We start from the raw sequence: 22,162 nt of genomic DNA, 5'->3' as shown, positions 1-22,162 counted from the left end.
ATGTTTATAGATATTTCTATAATTCTGTAAATGATTATAAAAACATTCATGATGAGTTATATATTAGTAATAACTTTGTAAGTTAATTTCGTCAAGTTACAATGCGGCTTTATTTCACGTTTCTTATCTGTTTATCACATCTTTGGGGCATATTATTCTATTTAACTACCAGGTAAGGCAGTCACATTAACATTTGTAGATATTTTCAAAAATACGAGTAATTTAATGAGCGAATATGATTCCACCACCCACTATCACAACCGTATCTAGGAAGTCTAATTCACTTTCATTAACTTAAATTTTCCATCCACTCCCAACATGTTCAGTTTATTTGTATGTTTGTTTGAAGTTAAGCACAAAATACCACTATAACTTAACTATTCTCTGCCCAACATGGGTATCAAAACCCATATTCTAACGTTGCAAGTATGCAGACGTATCGCTGTGTTACTAGGAGAGGGGGCACATATGTTTTAAAATATAGTTTTATTGCAAACCTCACAGTGTAATTTCGTGTAATAAAAGATCAAAAACTGTATTTCAGTTTATTATAAACCCAAAGCTTTTGTTTTGTTTTGTTTTGCTAGGTTCGATGCAATCCTCTCTAGACAGACAACCAGAACTATCTCACAGACATCTCTACGAGACTGAAGAAGAGCTTTATGTTGATGCATTGAGAAGAAACGCTTTTAACCAAAAACTGGGGGAAAAGGTTTGTTTCCGTTGTGTTAATTCGCTAACAGATATCTGTTTGTTTTCGTTGTGTTAATTCAATAATAGATATCAGTTTGTTTCTGTTGTGTTAATTCGCTAACAGGTAAGAAAGGAAACCCTGTTTCAAACTGTATGTATGTCGTATAATTAAAAATAACTGTTCCAAGAGGTGGTTCAAAAATAAAGGATCTGGAACGAATAATTTGACTACCTTGCATCAACAATTTGTAATTTTTACTGTAAATCAACAATATTTTTGGAAACTATTACGTGAAATGTGTTACTATCGTCTTTATTTCCTAGTTTCTGACTTATACTCCGAAAATCAAACTGTGGAAATAAGGTATACGTTAATTTGATATGCATTTTTATAAGTATGATATTCATCATATGAATGGCTTAACTGGTTTTCTGCGATATATAAAGAGTTTTGGATACATGAATAGCATCTCTAGTGTGTGTTTAGCCTTTAATATATTCTGCTTATAATTTTGTAAGAGGTATATTTTATATCTCATGTTATTCAGGTTAGTTATGGAAGGATTGAGTACAATTCACCTCCTCTCCCACCAAGTAGAACAGCGGCCAGTGGAGGAGAAATCTACAACGTCACAGCTGACGCTCGCTATGTCCCTTTCACTGTCTCTAGGACTGCCAATAACATGCCAGTTTTGAGCACCTTTAACCCTAATATTCCAGGACCTAACCCAGGCATCTATCGGGATCAGATTCCAGACGGAATTACAATCGAAGAAGAGATGCCTGGTCACTTAGTGTGATAATTAATCATTGGGAACTTTGTTTAAAACAAGTAACGTCGTTGGTGATTTCTCGTTGTCCACCAGTTATCTAATAGTAAACAACAGTGCTTGTGAAAGACGCAAAGAAGATTTAACGGCCAAGCTCAAACTCCCCTGAGTGTCACAAATTTAATTCTAAGTTTTAAATAATCAAAGACATAAGTTATTGATTATTGCAACCATTTTCGATCATAAATTCTTACATCACTGATATTATATGTAAAAGAAATATTTATATGAAAATGCTTTAACTATGAAATTTCTTCATTTAAGACAAATATTCCTTCATCTCGATTTTCCCTTTCCAAACTCCAGTACAAGCTCTTTTTATCTCAGTGTGTATGTGCGTTGTATGTGTGTGTGTGTATGTATGTATGTGTGCTTACGTTACAATATTTTAGCAAAATATAAAGCTAGATAAACGTCATTCGACTAAAGCACCGACCCTACTGAGTATAATATATCTAAATATGACGTTGAACCGGAAGAAAATATGAGCTCAAGTTGATGGTCGTGCTTCTGGCCAAAGGAGTGTGATGAATGTGCCTTACTTAGAAGCACTAAGACTGAATCCTGAAACACGTTCGAAGAGGTTAAGAGCTGGAAGTTGTTACACGTGTTTTCTTGTTTTCATGTCACGTTTAGTACTTTAAAGACAACCTTCAAGGGACTTTCAAATACGTTTGTTTTATTTGTTTGATAATTAGAATATATTTTAATTTTTTATCAGGAAACATAGGTAGATTACATAACTTTTTTTATTTCCTGTGAAAGTTCTCTCTGCACATTAATTATGTAAACAAGGGTATTATACAGAATAAATAAGTTATTACCTTAACGATGAAACACGATGTCAACCCAAATGTTAGCTTCTACTGTTATTTATGTGTTGTTGAAATAAGAACATTGACCCCTCTGTGAATTGTATATAGATTTACCAGTTCTAAATGATGACAATTAAATTTGTTCGGTAACAAGTAATGAATATTTATATATCTAGTCAGTAAGCTTACCAAAGACACATACCAAGTTTAATTAACAGCGATTTTCATCTTTAGTTTGTTTGCTTTCTCGATAACAAAATAATATTTCTTGTATAAACAAAAATGTATATACATTTAAAGAGAATAGACCAAACTATCGTGGCTCAGAAAGACGAAATTCAAATCATTTGAGAGTCAAACTAATATTAAACAATTATAATTTTATCACATTTTCATTTTATGTCATTGTTGTAACATCATAATCTGCTATTTCATTGATGTGAATAAACTATGTTTTCATATAACATTGTATCCGTTCGAATGTTTTCGAATGTTAACCAACGCTAAAATACTTAAAATAATGAGTTTTGAAACTGAATTTTTTTTTCAGGTATAAATCTCATTAGAAGCTTTGATCAGTTTTTATCTTCCTTTTAAAAAAAGCTAGTACATCGTTTTGCGAACGTTCCTTTTTTTTTCCAATTTACCAAAAACGTATTTTATAGATATTGTATGTAAAATGTATGATTTAAAGTGAGAAGCAAAAAATGCTGTCATGACAATTTAGTTTATTTGCTGTTAAGCATAAAGCTACGCAATAAGATATCTATCCACCAGAAGTGGCGAAACCCAGTTTTTAATGTTATAAGTCTTCGAACTTCACGATGAGCCACAGTACAGCTATAATGATGAAAAAATATATATTTACTTTACTTTTATAGTTAAAAGTGTTTCTTTTATTAATTCATTTTGCAAGATCATTTTAAAATTCTGAAAACATGCTCTTTGAAACATTTCTACTAAAACTTCTTCTTCGAGGACAAAAAAATTTCTGATTTCTAAACATTTAGTGCAGTAACTCGACAAGTTGGAACTAATAAGATGATGACAAAAAAGCTTTTATTTATCTATACTAATCCACCTTCTTGAGTCCGACATGTCCAGATGGTTAGGGCGCTCGACTCGTAATCTGAGAGTCGCGGGTTCGAATACCCGTCACACCAAACATACTCGTCCTTTCAGCCGTGGAGTCGATATAATGTGACGGTCAATTGATTGGTGAAAAAGTAGCCCAAGACTTGGCAGTGAGTGGTGACTTCCATCTTGTCTTACACTACTAAATTAGGGTCGGTTCGCTCTGATAGCCCTCACGTAGCTTTGCGCAAAATTCAAAACAAACAATCCACCCTCGGAGAGAGGGTATAAACAAAATACATCAATTATTTAAAGCTTCTCATGAAAATGACTATATTTATCTGAATAGTAAAGAAATATTCGTTAAGGATAATTATTTTAGATACATACACAGAAAATTAGTAGTAACAAGAGAAGGAAATGAACTGGAAACCACACAAAATGATCATTCCAAGTCTGTACATAAACAAAATAATCATTCCAAGTCTGTACATAAACAAAATGATCATTCCAAGTCTCTACATAAACAAAATGATAATTCCAAGTCTCTACATAAACAAAATGATCATTCCAAGTCACTATAGAAATCTTACAATTTGTCTCGTAACTGAAAGCGTAAGAAATCGAAATGAATTTTAGCTTTAAGTTGAGCTTTAAAGATATTCACAAACTGAACACCAATACTTCGCGATAGAACCTTATTACAGCCAAAATAAACCACAAATGTATCTATACTCGTACACAAACGTAACAACGAGAGATGATGAGAACTCAACTGAAGTAAAATTCAACTAAAGCCACCTGTCCTTTTTCATGATCCATTAACTCGTGACCTAAAACTGTCTTCAACAAATAACAACTAAATACCAGTGCCCTTTACTCTGGAACATTGGAAAAGAAAACAAAAAAAAAATAAGTAATAGTTTCTCTAGCAACACCAGAGAAGAACATAAGCTGGTCGGATGATGAAAAATAAGAACCAACTGAACACTAGTAGTCACCACATGATGAAAAATAAGATAACCTAAATTACAATATCGATAGCAAACAAAGGAATCAAAACAACTTTTCCAAACAGATGGCAAATTAGTTGCGGAAACGACACTTTTCCAAAACTGATGAGGGACATTGGGGTGAACGTTAACCTGTGAAACAATAAATATCTTTCGCAAGTAAATACACTAAAATAATCTAAAATCCAAACCATTATTATTTGAATGATACAAAACTATTGATGGGTAGCATCCAGCTGAAGGTACTAGAGTAGAAAGTAAAGACACTCAGTCTTGAGGTAGAGCCGAATAAAGTAAACAGAAACATTTACTGACAGATTCCGTCAGAGAACAGAGTTAGTACAACTTATACCAGAAGAGGACGCGGTGTATATGCGATCCAGTGATTTATCTAGGGTTATATCTATGCTTTACAGCTTTAATTCACGTTTATATTCACTGACCGTAAAGTTTAATACTAGCCATCCAGAACTCCAGGTCTTCTTGACTGAAACAATCTAACTTGAGTGCTTCGTGCTAAACAGAATCACCTATCATTTACCGTAAAAAGATATATGCTGCTCATGCAAAAGTTTGAAATAATTATTTATTTAATTTCAACTATTTCATACCACAAAGTTAATGAAATTTTCATGGAAACACTTAATGATGAAAAACCCACTTAGATTTATTAAGTATCTGCAAATGACATATTTTTGTATACAATGAAAACATTGAGGGAGGATTCGTAAAACTCAAACCAGTATTCTAAAGAAAATAAAATAAAATGTCCATGATATAGTGACCTCTTAGAAACTTTATTTTTATGTAAGTCACATAAACTATTTATACAGAAGAAAAGGTCTACTTTTATTTGGGGGGGTGAGATCTCTTCCCTCTTTAGTGTTGGACACGCCTCTGCAATAATACCTTTCAAGCAGTTTTTCAATAACTGTTAAATTTATGTTTCATTTTCTGAAATAGATGTGGTTGTAGTCCTATTAAAAAAGTTCAAGCAGTTATAAACACAGCTTGCTTTTCATTAAACCTGGGTTTTTTATGGTTATTTTTGGGTGAAAAGGGAAAATAAAGGATCTGTTGGAAGAAATTCCTTTGACAAACTTTATTCTCTCCTATACGTCTTATTTTATTGTAAAATACATACTTTGGAGCGTATTTGAAGTACCTCAACAGTGTGTAGAATTAATCAACCATTACTCAATGCACGAAAATAAAGCAGCACGTTAATTAATGTTATTTATCACACACTAACCATACACTTCACTTTAATGTTATTTTCCTGTGCAATTCCATTCTAATTATCACAAGTTTTCTCCAGTGTCTTAGAGCATTTCCAATTGCTTCAATTACATGTTCAAAAGCAGATTACCGTGTACATACCATATCAATAAACCACTGAACTAGGTTTGTGTTAAATAGAATTATGATTAAACACTTCAAAGCTGAAATCAGATCTACTTGAATCGTAAACTATCAAAGCAGGCGCCTGAGTAGAGTTGGGTATAGATTGGGTAGTTAGCATTCCGGACATGTAGACAGAAGATTTAAGGCTCGTATCACGAAGCAAAAAAAAAAAAAAGAAATTGCAGTCCCACGTTCCTGTAATTAAAACTGTTTGAAACACTGTGCTCTAAACAACTTCACAGACTCTTAGTTAGCCCAAATTCACAGCCCCGGCATAGCCACGTGGGTTAAGGCACTCGACTCGTAATCTGAGGGTCGAGTGTTCGAATCCCCGCCGAATCAAACATGCTCGCCATTTCAACCTTGGAAGCTTTATGATGTGACGGTCAATCCCACCATTCGTTTGTAAAACAGTAGCCCAAGAGCTGGAGGTGGGTGGTTATGACGAGCTGCCTTCCATCGAGTCATACACTGCGAAATTAGGGACGGCTAGCGCAGATAGCCCTCGTGTATCTTTGTGCGAAATTTAAAACAAACCAAAATAATAACTCGTTTTTATCAGTACCTGAACAATATTACACACTATAAAAATATCTGTAAAATGAAAACTAATCTAATCAAACATTTTGTGTAAAACAGTATGTTTAACTGTTTAACATAAAAGTATAATGTAATGTAAAATAATTTTTACAAAACTACCATTAATTACATATCTTTCTTCAACAACAAATAATTTATTTAATAGTATATATAGAATTGATAATGTATTTCTACATTATATTCAAATTATGTAATTTCTGAAAGAAAAAAAGGTTGAATGCGCTTACTATTTCTACTAATAAACACTTACAGAAAATGAAGAATAAGTAATATTAAGAATTAAAGTACAATACTACATCAGTTCACTTTTTGTAACAGAAAGCAACTCAATGAGGTGTCCGTGTTCTAACCGCTACGAGTATCGAAAACCAATTTTTAATTTTATAAATTTTAAGACTTAGCGCTACACCAACAGTCGGACAATAAGTATATCTTATTTTATTTAAAACACACTATTTTAACAGGAATAGTAACATTGGTTAATAAAATAAAATAAAAATATGAATGACTTGAATCTAATATACAATTACATTAAAAGCAAAGATATCGAATATTAGTGATTACTATCCACATAGCCTAGAATATAGTTTACACTTGTATAACAAAACTGGAAAACATGCAGGTTGAAACAAACAAACTTCTAAGTTGTACACAAAAGGTTGTACAAAACCTAATAGCCTTAGTTAGAAGAAATTAACATGATACGTTGAGCAGGAAATTTTGTTAAAATACTGGCCTGACATGACCTCGTAGTTGGGGTACTCTTCTCACAATAGATAGTCGAGAGTACAAATCCCATCGGTGAACACATTTGCCCTTTCGACCGTGGGGCGTATTAATGTCACATTCAATTTCATCTTTTGTGGGTAAAAGAGCAACATAACACTTGGGGATTTGAGTAGTTTTGTGCAAAATTCCAAAAGAAAAATAAGAATAATTATTCTAAGTACCGCTTTTATCTCTTATGAAAAGTGAGTGTAAGTCATTAATTGCTCAAGTAAAAGACAGTGCAAATAAAGGACTACTAACGAAGAAGACAACAAAGCAGTTAACTAAATAACATAAATAAACGGAAGATATGTCTGTTTGTTCACGTCGAGCACAAAGCTACACAACGGGCTACCAATTCTAACCACATGTATCTAAATCCGCTTTTTAGCGTTGTAAGTCTGCAAACGTAATGCTGTGCCACTGAGATGCAAATGTAATACGAATAGTAAAATAAGTGAAATTTATAGAATGTCGATACTGTTGCTGAGACGATAAAAATGATGTATAAATTATTCAAACCAAATGACATCCACTGATAACAATAATGTTATTTATGAAAACACAGTTTAAGGATTGTGATGGTTTTATACATTAAATACTCATGTCAGAGTTCATGAAAATCCATTAACAATGGGCGAAGTAGAAGTAGAAAATTGTAAAAAGGTCCACAAAAATCCGAGGGTCGCGGGTTCAAATCTCCGTCACACCAAACTTGCTCGCCCTTTCAGCCGTGGGTATGTTATAATGTAACGGTCAGTCTCACTATTCGTTGGTAAAATAATAGCCCCATAGTTGGCAAGGGGTGTTGATGACTAGCTGCCTTCCCTAGATTAGGGACGGCTAGCGCAGATAGCTCTCATGTAACTTTGCTACATTTTAAAAACAAACAAATAAATAAGTACAAATCTTCACAAACGGCTATCTACACTCTGAAAGCACAAATACACAGTGTTGGTGTTATCAGCTCTCTGACTTTACGCAAAGACACCTGAATGTGTAAACTGAAGGAAAACATACTTAGCATAATAGACTCAATATTATTACTCTTTTTGTCATTAAATAAAGACCAATTATTGTGTACATAATAAACGTTTAACTCCTGTTTTGTTCAGAGCAAAGCCACATGATTATGTCCACCGCGGACAATCGATTTTCGAATTTTATTGTTATAATTACTTAAGCTTACCGTTGTTCCACAAACAAACTATCATATAAATCAATATATGTTTTTATTTTTTATAAAAGAAAGTTAATAGAGATTTATAAGACCTATTTGCTTGTGCTAATACTATTTAGCATGCTTCATCATATAGGCACCTACATTTCTGACGTACGGCTGCCTTTAAACTATTTGTGCCCGGCATAGCCAAGTGATTAGAACGGTCGCCTCCTAATCCGAGAGTCGCAGGTTCAAATCCCCGTCAACCCACATATATTTTCTTTTTCAGCCGTGGGGACGTTATAATGGGACGATCAATCCCATTATTCGTTGGTAAAAGATTAGTCCACAGTTGGCAGTAGGTAATGATGACTAGCTGCCTTCCCTTTAGTCTTACACTGCTAAATTATGGACAGCTAGTGCAGATAGGCCTCGTGTAGCTTTGCGCGAAATTCAAAACAAACCAAACCATTCGAAAGTTCAAGTTATACATGAACGTATCACTTTTACAGACTGCTACCTTGCTTAAATTTTTAGGATTAACTTACGATACCAAACTAACGTGGATACAGCATACTAACAATATCTTGACTAGCATCTGGAAAAGAGCAAATTATGCGACAAGCCTATCGGGTAAAAATCAAGGCACGTGACCTGATAATATAATAAAAATCTACAAAACATATGGCCTGGCATGGCCTAGCGCGTAAGACGTGCGACTCGTAATTCGCGGGTTTGCGCCCGCGTCGCGCGAAACATGCTCGCCCTCCCAGCCGTGGGGGCGTTATAATGTGACGGTCAACCCCACTATTCGTTGGCAAAGGAGTAGCCCAAAAGCTGGCGGTTGGTGGTGATGACTAGTTGCCTTCCCTCTAGTCTTTTACTGCTAAATTAGGGACGGCTCGGTGCAGTGGGCTAACAACCTGCTCACTTAAATACTTGTTGAAGAATCCGCAAGCGATTGCGGCCCTATGTTCCTAGATGGAATCTAATGGTGATAACTAACTAACTAACTAACTACAAAACATACATTAGACCTATTATAGAATATGTATGTCCAGCCCGGTTAAACATAACACAAACACAACTATACAAACTACAAAAAATATATAATTCAATCATAACCTCAGTTTATAAAGAACCACATAGCACTTCATCCACATTTATGCACAAGTACGCAAACATAGAGACAATATCCGATAGACTCTTGCATAATGCACTAAATTATTTCAATAAAATTGGCATAAAAATGATTTATTGTGTGATCTCAACAGATACTACGTACATGATGAGCATGATCCTAAGCACCTCTCTCTAATGAATATATATTTAAGAAATAGAAATCAAGCTGGCCACCATGCACTAGACGTTTAGAATTAGTATAATATTCATAGTTTATAAATATTTTTATATAAATAGATTTAAAAAATAATAAAAATAAAAAATAAATAAATAAAAGGCAACTCAAGACAATATATGGGCATTGGCCTGAAAAAGGCTGGATTACTGTCGGTTACTCTGGCCCTAAAGCACTACAACTACAACATAGTAGTAGCTGAAATGTAAGTTAAGGATGGAGGAAGAGATCTTTTCCACCTGACCCTTCTGGGTATCTAAAATCCAGCATACCCAAATACCCACAAATAAGAAGCGAGCGAGCGATTCGAAAGTTCCATGCCTAAATAGCAATATTCACAAATGGTATTTTTAATCCAATGTGATATCAAATAAAAGCATTTCGAATAAAAGGGAGAACATTCTACCTTCTACCAGTCGAACCTTAAGTAACTTCTTCATCGGTAAAATAAATGCTTCCTCTGGCATGAAAACATTCATTTCAATAAAACTAAAATACATCTTCCTACTTTTAAAACCAGATAATAAGGAAATATTTGAAGATGACAATTTGTCACACCCGAAATGCACACAAGCTTCCAGCATTACCTCAAAATCAAAGGCTCTTTTTTACGTAAGATGTGTGCTATTTTAAGTGGAACCAAAACAATTGATTTCAAACCATATAGTATTTAAAGGACCTAATACAACTACAATATATTTTTTCTCAATTTGATTTGCCTCCGTATGGCCGTGAAGCTGATATTTACGTACAGTACAGTGGAAGATTGAGACTAGAGTCTTAGATTAAGTTCGTCTCTCTTCACTTAAGTATATTACAATATAAATTACAGTGTTGACCAACAGTACGCAGACGTGGTCATCACGATAAATAATGTACAAGGTTTTGTTTCTTACTCAGATGGTTCAATTATTTCTACGATTGATGTCTCTTTGTTTCAAGTTAAGTACAAAGCTACATAACGTGCTATTTGTGTTCTGCCCACCACGACCATCGAAACCATGTTATTGGAATTATAAATCCGTAGACATACCGTCCACAAATGATATGACACTCATAATCATTTATTAGCATAAAAAGGTATTTCTATTATTCATTTTACTAACACATAAAACTTTTACAAACACAACAAACGTTAATGATAGTACATAACTGATGCAGCCAATTATTTGTATGATTTATTTGTTTCTTTATTTTTCGAGCTCAAAGCTATACGGTATGTTATCTGTACCCTGCTCACCATGAATATTAAAAACGATTTTTAAGGGGTAAGGTCTCAACCTTACATCTAAACAACTAGTGAACTATTTTGAAAGTTATTTTTAAATTCATTTTCAGCAATACACGATTATTTTACCAAAAATGCTGTAAAAATGGAGATGAAATTGGCATTTATGAGAAACCTTGTTATATTTAATGAATTAATGTAAATGAAAACGTGATGGATTTTAAAGTTCAATGACGTGTTTAATATCTACCCTCTGTACGGAGCTGAAATATCAAATTGTCATAAAATCGTGAAAAAAATTAAAAACTAACAAAAATCAGCCCCATTATAAACTTTTTTTTCTCAAATTTCAATAAATATAAATAGGGATTTCCAAAAAGAAAATACGTTAAAGTAATTATAACATCATTTAAAATTAAAATTTGTTTTAAATGACAAGCCTATTGTTGTTGGTTGTTAATACTTTTAAATTAACACTTTTTCAAAATTACAACTTATCAGAATTATCATATGTAGCTTCTGAGGCTGTCATTTAAGAAACGAAAAATAAATTCTGAAATAAAACATCTTCAATAACACTATGTAACACAAATTTTGTTCCTGGATAGTATGTGTTGTTTCTTAATTGCTTATGTTGTAAAAGTACAAAAATGGCCGTTATTCCCTTCAAACTTTGCTTTTGTGACCTGGATAATGAAATTTAGAAATTAACCTATTTTCCATGTATAATGCAATTTGTTCTTTAGGACAAATTTGCACATTTTCATTTACATAAGGTTTGAATAAAACAGCATATAAATCAAGATTTACATGTAGTTATACTAAAGTTATATAAAAATGTCTAGAAGTTAGTATGTTTTCGAGATTTGCGACTGTAATGTAAATCATATTCTCGTATCAGCTCCCAAATATAGTCTCCGATCATGTTTTCGTTATAAGCTCCTTGGTAGCGGCGTTCAAAGTCCAGTATTAGTGGAAGCGCTCGCCTTGCTCTTTGAGGTGCACCGAATAAACCAGGGAAAGAAACGGACACTTATTCCCGTTATGGACCAGCACAGCTTTGAGGCTTCTTGATGAGCTATCAATAGAGAGGCGCCACCGTTCTGGTAACAGGCAATTTCAATTGCCTCGCACAGACCAAATACATTGTGGCAGAAGCAGAGCCCATCTTGAAGAGTGAAGAAGCTTGAAAAATGTCGGTGACGCTTCCTCTGACTTGCGACTTGCACACTTTTATCTAACAAATCCCACTTCCTTGAGCAAGGTGTCAAAATCTCGGCATTCCACTTTGTTAGACCAAGATCTCTGATCAAGTCATTAAGGTCTCTTTGATTGGGGTAGTATGGGTTTCACTCACCAGCTGCACCTCTGAAGTGATAAGTGGTGAGCCCCTGTACATATATTACTACGGAAAGTTCTAAAAAATTCTAAAAGATTCTTGAAAATTCTGGTAAGTTCTACAACATTCTTGATAATTATTGTAAGTTCTACAACATTCTAGAAAGTTCTTGAAAATTCTTGTACGTTCAAGAAATTTCTTTATCGGATACTCAGCACTAAATCTACCTGGAATGTTCTGGAAAATGGGTAAATTTGAAAATGTCATTACCCAGGTCACAAAATCAAAGTTTGAAGAGAAAAATAGGATTTTCCCATTTACTTTAGACATAAGCAATTGGGAAACAACACTTTCTGCCAAGGAATAAGAAAAAGTAAAAATTTTGTTACATAGTGTAATAATAGTACACAAACAATTGACTACATAAATTAAAATATAATTTAATCTGATTCCAGAATACAAAATCTACGTTTCACGACCTGACATAGCCACATGGTAAAGGCGCTTGACTCGTAATCTGAGGGTTGGGGGTTCGATTCCTCGTCACACCAAACATGCTCGCTCTTTCAGCCGTGGGGGCGTATAGTGTAACGGTTAATCCCACTATTCGTTGGTAAAAGAATAGCCCAAGAGTTGGCGGTGGGTGGTGATGATTAGCTGCTAAATTAGGGACGACTCGTGTAGCTTTGCGCGAAATTAAAAAAAACAACAACAAACATGATTTGGATCGATATTTATGTGTAAATTATTTTATTATATAACCATGTAAGGTTTATTTGCTTTAAATGATATTGTATGAGTGTTGTTAAAAAGAACATTGGCGGTCCCATCACTCTTAAGGCCGAAATATATACATTTAATTTATTCCAGAAAAAATAAAAAGTGACACCACACCACAGGAAAACGTAACTTGTTATCAAATTCACACTTTTATTTCTAATTCATAGTGACGTCGCATGATAAACAAATAATATTTAAAGGTCCCCTTAAAGCGCCACCTATAATTTTTTTATAACTCAATTACGTATATGTTTTTATATACCTGTACCACTCATAAAGCTGTAAGTTGTATGGGTCTACCACTAATTGCTCGTGCTACACTTGTTTTGCGTATTATTTACAATTGTCAAGTTAAAAATCTGTATTCGCCACAAATCAGATTTAGCTTTTCTAAAGAAATAACTTTTGTCCTTGCTCACGTCTCATAGATGCATTGTAATTAAAGAGACAAAGAAAAGGTGGAACCGTGATAGCTGAGCGACGTGATCCATATCTGCAAAAGGCAATAGTCAACTAAATAAGTGTAGCTTCTAGTGGTAGACTGAATAATGACCTCACACCTTACTTTCAGAAAAGACTCTAGAACTCATTAGAAGACGCATTAGTTGTAATTAACAACCTGAAACTGCAATTAATCTCAATGTCAAGAAACGAAAACTCTCTGTTCTTTTTTATGTGTTACGAACCAGGTTACTCTAAAAGTCCTTTTCCTTTTGGCTGAAGTTATTAAACAGATTTTGTTTCTGTTTATTATCTGTACAGTAATATACAGTCTCTAATTGGGGCTTCTATGTTTGTTTGTTGTTTTCGTTGTTTTTAACTTCGCGCAAAGCTACACGAGGGCTATCTGCGCTAGCCGTTCCTAATTTAGTAGCTTAAAACTAGAGGGAAGACAGCTAGTCATCACCACCCACCGCCAACTCTTGGGCTACTATTTTAGCAAAGAATAGTTGGATTGACTGAAACATTATAACGCCCCCACGCTTGAAAGAGCGAGAATGTTTTGTGTGACAGGGATTCGAACCTACGGCTCGTAGATTAAGTTGAGAATATGAAAACAAAAACCAAAAAACACGTCCTGAATCTCTGTAAACGGTTGAATCTCAGCTCCATTTTTCATATTCACCTTTTTTTTTGTCTTTATGCTTTAATATTCTACATAAAACAGATTGGTTGTACTTTAACACTTTTCTCATTATAGAAAAATTGAAAATCTTTACAAAATTATTTTAAGTTACATATGATTTCAAATTTATTGCAACGTGTTCCAAAATGAATATACCAAAACTGCGCTAAGCACAAAGGAACTAGCAAGTAAAAGTCTTGAAACGAACAAAAACAGGAAGTTCTCGAGTTGAAAAAAATATACTTAAACTACATTATCAAAACGTTATAATTCTTGAATGGATTTTTCTTCCCTAACAATGTATTGTTATAGCAACGTTAGATATCGGTATAACTAGTCCTTCAATTTGACAGAAAAACTCGCTCTTAAAAATTGAAAAACTGTCTCCTCCCTTACTTGTTTGAAGATTTTTTTCTGTGGTTTTTATCTATATTTTCGTTACTTACAATTTATGTTATTCTTTTTCATTATCAAAATTCTGTAATATGTGATAATATATAGTTGCATTTTCATTTATTTATTTTTCTCTACTTGAATTACATCTATGTTTTACCATTTCCGGAAATATTGCTGCTGCATTCTTTAATGTTGTAGTCCTCTCTATGCATGTTTTTATTTAATTTATGTTGAAAGTATTACTGAACTTGTTACTAACTATGCTGTTAAAGTGAAATAGACTTAAGAATTTATATAATATTGACACTAAAAAGGTGTAATTTTTAAACAGTAGTATTGAGGTTAAATCTTAAATGTCTAAAGTTGACGAAATATTAATAATCTGAATTACAGATCTTTAAAAATACTAAAACTAAGTTGAATGGACGGCAACTGCCTCTTGTAAAATTACAAGAGTAGAGGACGATGTTTCGAAAGTCTTTCACCTTTCGTCTTTCAAAACGTTGCCCTCTACATCTTGTTTTTACAACGAAACTGTAAAATTCCTTAGCCTTGATCATTCTTGTTTAATAGCGGAAATCCAAGCACCGTCAAAAAACACCACATGACAAGGTAAGTTCAGTTTGTATATAAGATATTTCATTGATTCCCTACAAATCAGGCATATTTTTCAGTAGCTAACCCTACTATTTATCCTGCAGGTTCACTCTGAAGCGAAATTCGGAGCACGTATATTGACTTTTGGACTTCCCATGTTAAGTTTTCGCCAAATAATTGTATTTCAACTCATTATGACTAAATTTGAACTTCAAAGCTAACATTTAGGATTCTATTAACAGTGAATTTAGCTAAAAATAAACAAATAAACAGTAATTTCATTTGATTTTGCAAATTTGACATTTTAGATGAAAACAAAGAAATTGTTTTCGCAAAGTCTATTTAAAAAAAAAGCATGAAAACATAACTCAAATATAAATCTAAATTTGAGGTGCAAAATGGCGAATGTATTACGAAAAGATGAAATACGTATAACAGAATAATGAGTGTGTTTGTTTTTCTTATAGCAAAGCCATATCGGGCTATTTGCTGGAACTCTAACTACGGTAGGGCAAAGGAAGCCAAATATATGGCTATTATCTTTCGATAGAACAAAAAAGCATTTATTATTATCAAAAATTTCAGACTCTGTCAGTGCAGGTCGGTATTTATATAATTTCTGTTTTCGATATCTTTTGGCATCAATAACACATTTGACGGTATTTAAAATGAAGGAGTCGAGAATTTTTTTATAAATCAATATAAAAACTAGGATAATTTATTGCTGAGATACGTCAGTGTCAGCAGAAGTTTAAAGTATATTCTATAAGCTTTATGAACGAGAAATCAATAAAGTAATAACTGGCTTCAGCCCTTTTTCCAAATATGTTGTTTTACTTATTAACTCCATGCGTCAGCTTTCTGTGTCCCTCCTGGTGGGTCAGGTGGTAATTTTGCAGGCTTACAACGCTAAAACCTGTCGTTAGGTTTCCGCAATTAACAAAGTATAGATAGTGTATTACGTGACATTGCGCTCAAATCAAACTGTTTTCTCTTCGATTACATGAAGAGTTAATGATATGTTATTTTTTAAGTTATGTCATTGTGCTTATATTAAAAGTCTTATGTCGTAGGGTTTGGTCCCCATATGGGGCAAAAAAGCGTGTTTTTGCCTCTCACTGGCACAACAGTGTGTCTGTGGACTTACGTCGTTGTGTAGCTTTGTGATAAACTACAAACAATAATTTATATTGTAATTCTGCTTCTCGAGCGCCTCTTGATGATAAAAAGTAGAAATTATTCATTCTAGAAGAAGATTTGTGTGTGATAAATAACAATGTTTTTGCAGACTTTCTTAAAGTGCCACTATCAAAATATGAGAGATTTGCAATGAACAAAAACATTATAAAACATCAAAGCTCGAACCGAAAAGTAAGATTATAATCTAGCTACACAAAAATATTTTTTCTCAAAAAACCAGTGTAGAACACAACAACTGAATTAACTGATATTATATTATGACCCAAAGTTGGAAACACCGAGAAACACAAACTGATAATCTAGTTATATATTTAAAAAACACGATAATTCAGTATTTTTTAATTCTATAGTTGCAACCATTGAACGTATCGTTCCGGCATATCCAACTGGTTAAGGCACTCAACTCGTAATCTAAAGGTCGTAGGTTTGAATCTCCAACACACCAAACTTTTGCCTTTTCAGCGGTAGGGGCGTTATAATGTTACGGTCAATCCTACTGTCCGTAGGTAAAAAAAATAGTTCTCTTGCCTTCAGTCTTAGACTGCTACACTAGGGACGGCTAGCGCAGATACTCGCGTGTGACTTTGCGCGAAATTCAAAACAATCAAATGTACCTAAAAAAAATATTTGATAGTCCTAAACATTACTTTGTAATTCAAAATTCGCTAAGCCTGTTTGTTGTGCAATTTCCATTAAATAAATATACTTTAAATTTAATAAATATTATAAATTGCTCTGACTAACAGAACCATTACCCACAAAAACACTTAAAGTTATCGTATTATGAAAGCAAATTTTCATTTTTTTTAAGGAAAGTGAGTAACATATACTAATACATTACTTTAGTATTTACTTAAGGATGTTTTGGATATATAGTTCGGGAAACTTGGAAATATAAACGGTTATATTTCAGTAACTATCATATTAACCACACTAAACTAACAAAAAAAACTTCGAACGATTTCTTACATAACAAACAGTAAATTATGTTTCTTACTAAATAAATAGTAAATTGTGTTTCTCACTAAATAAACATAAAATTGTATTCCTTACTGAACAAATAAAGGTATAAAGTTGAATATAAATACAGACATTAATTGCTTGTCCTTTGTTTCTGAATTTCACGCAAAGCCACACGAGAGCTATCTGCGCTAACCGTTCATAATTTAGCAGTTTAAAACAAGAGGAAAAGCAGCTAGTCGTCAGCAACCACCGCCATCTCTTGTGGTACTATTTTATCAACGAATAGTGGGACTGATCGTCACATTATAACGCCCCCTCACGGCTGAAAGGGCGAGCATGTTTGGTGTGACGGTGATTCAAACCCGCGACCCTCCGATTACAAGTCGAGCGCCTTAACCACCTGGCCATTCCGGGCCCTGCTTGTCCTTTTGTCGTTATAACACAACTATATTATTTAAGGTTACTGGTGTTATCAACATTTAAAAAATAATTTACAGAAAAAAGGTATTTTTTTATTTAGCTAATTATGAAAATTCAAAAACCATAAATATTTTAAATCGTTGATAACCATGATTAACTACCAAATAAAAATATTTTGCCTGTAATTATGATTTTGTTATTAATAACGTAGAAATTAATTAATGTTCTTTCATCAGTTATACTGCAGTCTCTTTGAAATGTTAAATTATTTTAAAGTAAGTCCTTATTCATAACCAAAGTATGGATAAAACCTTCCTCATAAAAGAACGAAATTAAATAACAACATATTATCAACGTTAGTTTCAACAACAGTTAATAATGATTAGAACAAAAAAAGACACAACCAACCTATGTTTGATAGCTAATATTTATGTAATTGCTCACCACACTATTTTTGGTAGCTCAACGCTGCGTAATTGTTCCAACAGACAGCGTTATGGAGTGTTTTGTATGTTGAAAACACCACCTGCATATGCTTATATTACCAGCTCAGGTGTTACTAAATGGAACTGAAGTATAATTTCTTCACAACAACTTAAAGAAGCAGTCTTCTCTTTATCGAATTATATTTTAGCGGAGTTCTAAAGTAAGAACCATATAATGATATCACCGTGTTATGTATATATGTGGTAAGTATCAAAGTATGACAAGCAAATAACACACAATAAAATAACCGTACAAAAGAGCCACGGCGACCTTTTTGAATAATGATATGAGTAGGTGGTTTATAATGATTATTTTATGAAGAATGGTAGCATACGTAATGTATTTCATAATAAAAGTGCAAATACGTTTCTTTTTATTGATGAGTTTGTTTGTTTGTTTGGAATTTCTCACAAAGCTACTCGAGGTCTATCTGTGCTAGCCGTCCCTAATTTAGCAGTGTAAGACTAGAGGGAAGGCAGCTAGTCATCACCACCCACCGCCAACTCTTGGGCTACTCTTTGACCAACGAATAGTGGGATTGATCGTCACATTATAACGCCCCCACGGCTGGGAGGGCTGCATGTTTGGCGCGACTCGGGCGCGAACCCGCGACCCTCAGATTACGAAGCGCACGCCTTAACGCGCTAGGCCATGCCGGGCCCTTATTGATGAGAGGTAGCTAACATAACCCTCATAACAACGTAAATAGTGTATGGGTCCGAAACAAATTTTTTTTCTGCCTCTTACGTGAACGAAAGCTGTAAAATATGAAACTTCGAACAACAGATTAGCTAACTGCCTTTAGATAAAATAGAATAAACTTTGATGACTGAGAAACAAATTATGATTCTAAACCATATGAATATACAAAGTATAATTAGTCCTTATCTAGGAACATTTTTTATGTTTCATTCTTTAACGCTTTTGAATAATCGAGATTATTGAATTCTCTCAACGCTTCAATAGTAAATGAATGTGTATATTGAAAACGTATTAAAAATAATAATGAATTGAAAATCCTGAAAGCGTGTAAGGTTCGTCGTATTAGAAAGCTCATTAATAAATTTCTTTGTTTAGCAGAATAATTAAATAATACTAATTATCAGTAGATTTGAACAACCATAATGCATATTTTGAAATAAGTAACACATTCATAAAGCATTGCAAGATTATTTAAACTACAATCATCTAGCTTACGTCGCCATGTTGTTATTAATAAATGAGGCATCTGGCTTTTTTTTATATTTTGCTTTTACAATGAAGCATTAGTCTTAAATGATCTAGCTCGATACTACGGCATAACGTATAAAAATGTTATAGAATCAAAGTTAATTAAACTATATTAACATTAAAGCTATGTTATCTTTAATAAGCAAATTAAATTGGTTGTATAAGCTGACGAATTTTGGAATATAATAAGGCTAAAATTAACTCTTTAGGCCTCATTAACAATTGCATCAATTTGTTAGATAAATGCCTTCAATCGTTAACCATCCGAGGGCTGAAACTTAATTCAGATCGATTATTAAGCCTACACTGCAGGAAGAAACAAAACTCTTGACTGGCATTAGTTGACAGTAATATTTACAACTTTATCGATAACTTAACACAAGCCTATGAAAGTAAATTACTTTATAAAATACTTAATTAGAAGACAAGCGCATTAACCTCACATCCTTTTCAATATTTAGTGGAATCAGTCACTGTAAAGTTTATTTGCAGGGCAGAATCCCCACAAAAGATAGGGGTGTAGATGTAATGTATCAATTTTCTCATATTTTTCATCACTTTTGCAGCATTGTATTTAATGATGTGACTTAGAATTGTCTTTATTTATTAGTTAATGCAATGGTGTTCATAATGCAAAAACCCTGAAAAAAACAAGTGATGTTTAGGTAGCTTCAATAAGATTACCTACTATTTAATAATGTCCCTTAACATTTTCTTAGTGTGGGTTTGGAAAGCATTTCTATTAAGTATGTGTGGGTATGTTTTCCTTATAGCAAAGCTACATCGGGCTATCTGCTGAGCCCACTGAGAGAAATCGAACCCCTGTGTTTAGCGTTGTAAATCCGAAGACTTACCGCTGTAATAGCAAGGGTCTTCTATTAGGTTCTCTTCTGACTATGGTTTCAAAGCATGGGATTTGATGTGTTTATGTTGATACAAATTTTACTCTCGATCGAAAATTCGTACGCTTATTTCTCGATTATTTTAGAAATATAATAATGTTAAGTAATGTATTCCAAATAGAATTGTAGTTCGGTTTGGATAACATGCCATTTTAACTTTACAGCGGAAATTGAATGTTAAAAATATTTATATAAAATCTAACCGAAGACAACTTCGTTCAAATGGTTTACTTATCGTAAAGTAGCACGTTTTCAATGCATGTATATATTTATATGTATGTGGGTGTGAGTGAGTGTATCTAAATATTAAGGGAGCGTATATCAACACAATAATCGATACGCTATATATCTATATATTGAAGCCGCGATACGGTACGTAGCTAGATACACAAACTTTACCAATGGCTTATTACAAAGTTTGACAGCCTCGCCTGAATTTTATTATCTATATTTTTAACATTATTTTACTGAAATAATTCACGTTTAACAGTGCTTTTTTTCAAATTCTCAGGTTTAATCAACCAAACAGCAGTTGGCAAAGAAGTAAAATAACAAGTTAATATCTGTCTCTCTGTTTTGTTATTTGTTACTCTATTTTGCATGTAATGGTTTTGATAAAATAAATGAAGACAACATGTGGTACTCAATACTCGTCTTCCTTTACTGAATCATTATTTTTAGCAAAGCTACTTGATCAGAAATACTGATTTCTTTCTGCACAAAAAACGTATAATCCTTACTAAAAGTCTGTCAAATTTTGTGAAGATATAAAGATTATATCGTATTGTATGTACGATGTATCGGTACAATCGTATCGCGGCTTCAAGATATTTGTGTCGTATACCTGTATCGCCACACTTTGTCGTCAAGAACCACACCTTTAGTAAATATTAAGTAATGATAAAACATATTAGGAATGTTTAACCTAAAGCATACAATCACTTATTTCGTTGTCTTCAAGCAGTTTCACGAATTTGACCACTATGAGATTAAAAAAAAAACATACAGATGATAACTCCTTTGTAATCCCCTACAGAATTATTTCTTTTGTAAATATTTTTTCTTGCCTTTGCAAATCAGTATTAAAAACTCCCATGATATTAACCCAGAGAAAAAAAAAACATGTAAAAGGACGTATAACAAACTGCAGTAAAGGGACATGGTCCAAAATTTCTTCAATCTAATTATACTCGCGAAAATGTTTTCTAATTCTTTCACCAAGGATAACAGATTTTTTCCAAATGATTTATAAATACGCACTACACCTTCGTTATTTGTAGAAATGGTTTTAAAGCAGGTTTAAGTTTATAAGAATCGTAAAATAGCATTCGTAGTTTTATTTATAACAAAAAATAATAACACCAATGATAAGACATTGTTTCCTTCTGATATAGAAATATATTCTACACTTTCTTTATGTGTAGAAAAAGTTTTAAGGTTTAAATTATTTTAGGATTCGTAAAACGGTAATCGTGGTTTTTTTTTATAATAAAAATACTACCACCAAAATTTAGGCTAGGTTTTCTTTTATTATCTACACACATTATCTGCCTATAGAATGTAGTTGGGTTAGCTCTACTGTAATCACGTGGTGGAATTTTTTGCGAAGTAATTTAACATTTCTAAAGTGAATTACAATTTCATGAAAAAAATTTGACATGGACTTGGACTATGTTTCTTTTCTTTTAGCAATTTTTTTTTTGAAAAATCAACTTGTACTAATATGTCATTCAATTAATTCATGAGAAGAAATGCCTGAGAAAGTTTCTTTAAGTGTGT

At 33.1% G+C, this 22,162-nt stretch overlaps 1 protein-coding gene across 3 annotated transcripts in view; it reads left to right on the top strand.

Annotated features, from left to right (window-relative positions):
• The window catches only part of LOC143237194 (nephrin-like), a 96,968-nt gene extending 94,166 nt beyond the window's left edge, over positions 1-2,802 (top strand). For all 3 annotated transcript variants that reach the window (XM_076476176.1, XM_076476175.1, XM_076476173.1), the window contains 2 exons: positions 588-712; positions 1,242-2,802. In XM_076476176.1, the coding sequence (XP_076332291.1) occupies positions 588-712; positions 1,242-1,493 (377 nt within the window). In that variant the 3' untranslated portion in view covers positions 1,494-2,802. The remainder of the gene's footprint in view (positions 1-587; positions 713-1,241) is intronic.
• Positions 2,803-22,162: the final 19,360 nt, after the last annotated feature.

Source organism: Tachypleus tridentatus, chromosome 13 (genome assembly GCF_004210375.1).
Source record: "Tachypleus tridentatus isolate NWPU-2018 chromosome 13, ASM421037v1, whole genome shotgun sequence".
Classification (NCBI taxonomy): domain Eukaryota; kingdom Metazoa; phylum Arthropoda; class Merostomata; order Xiphosura; family Limulidae; genus Tachypleus; species Tachypleus tridentatus.
This window is presented reverse-complemented; position numbering and strand designations above follow the sequence as displayed.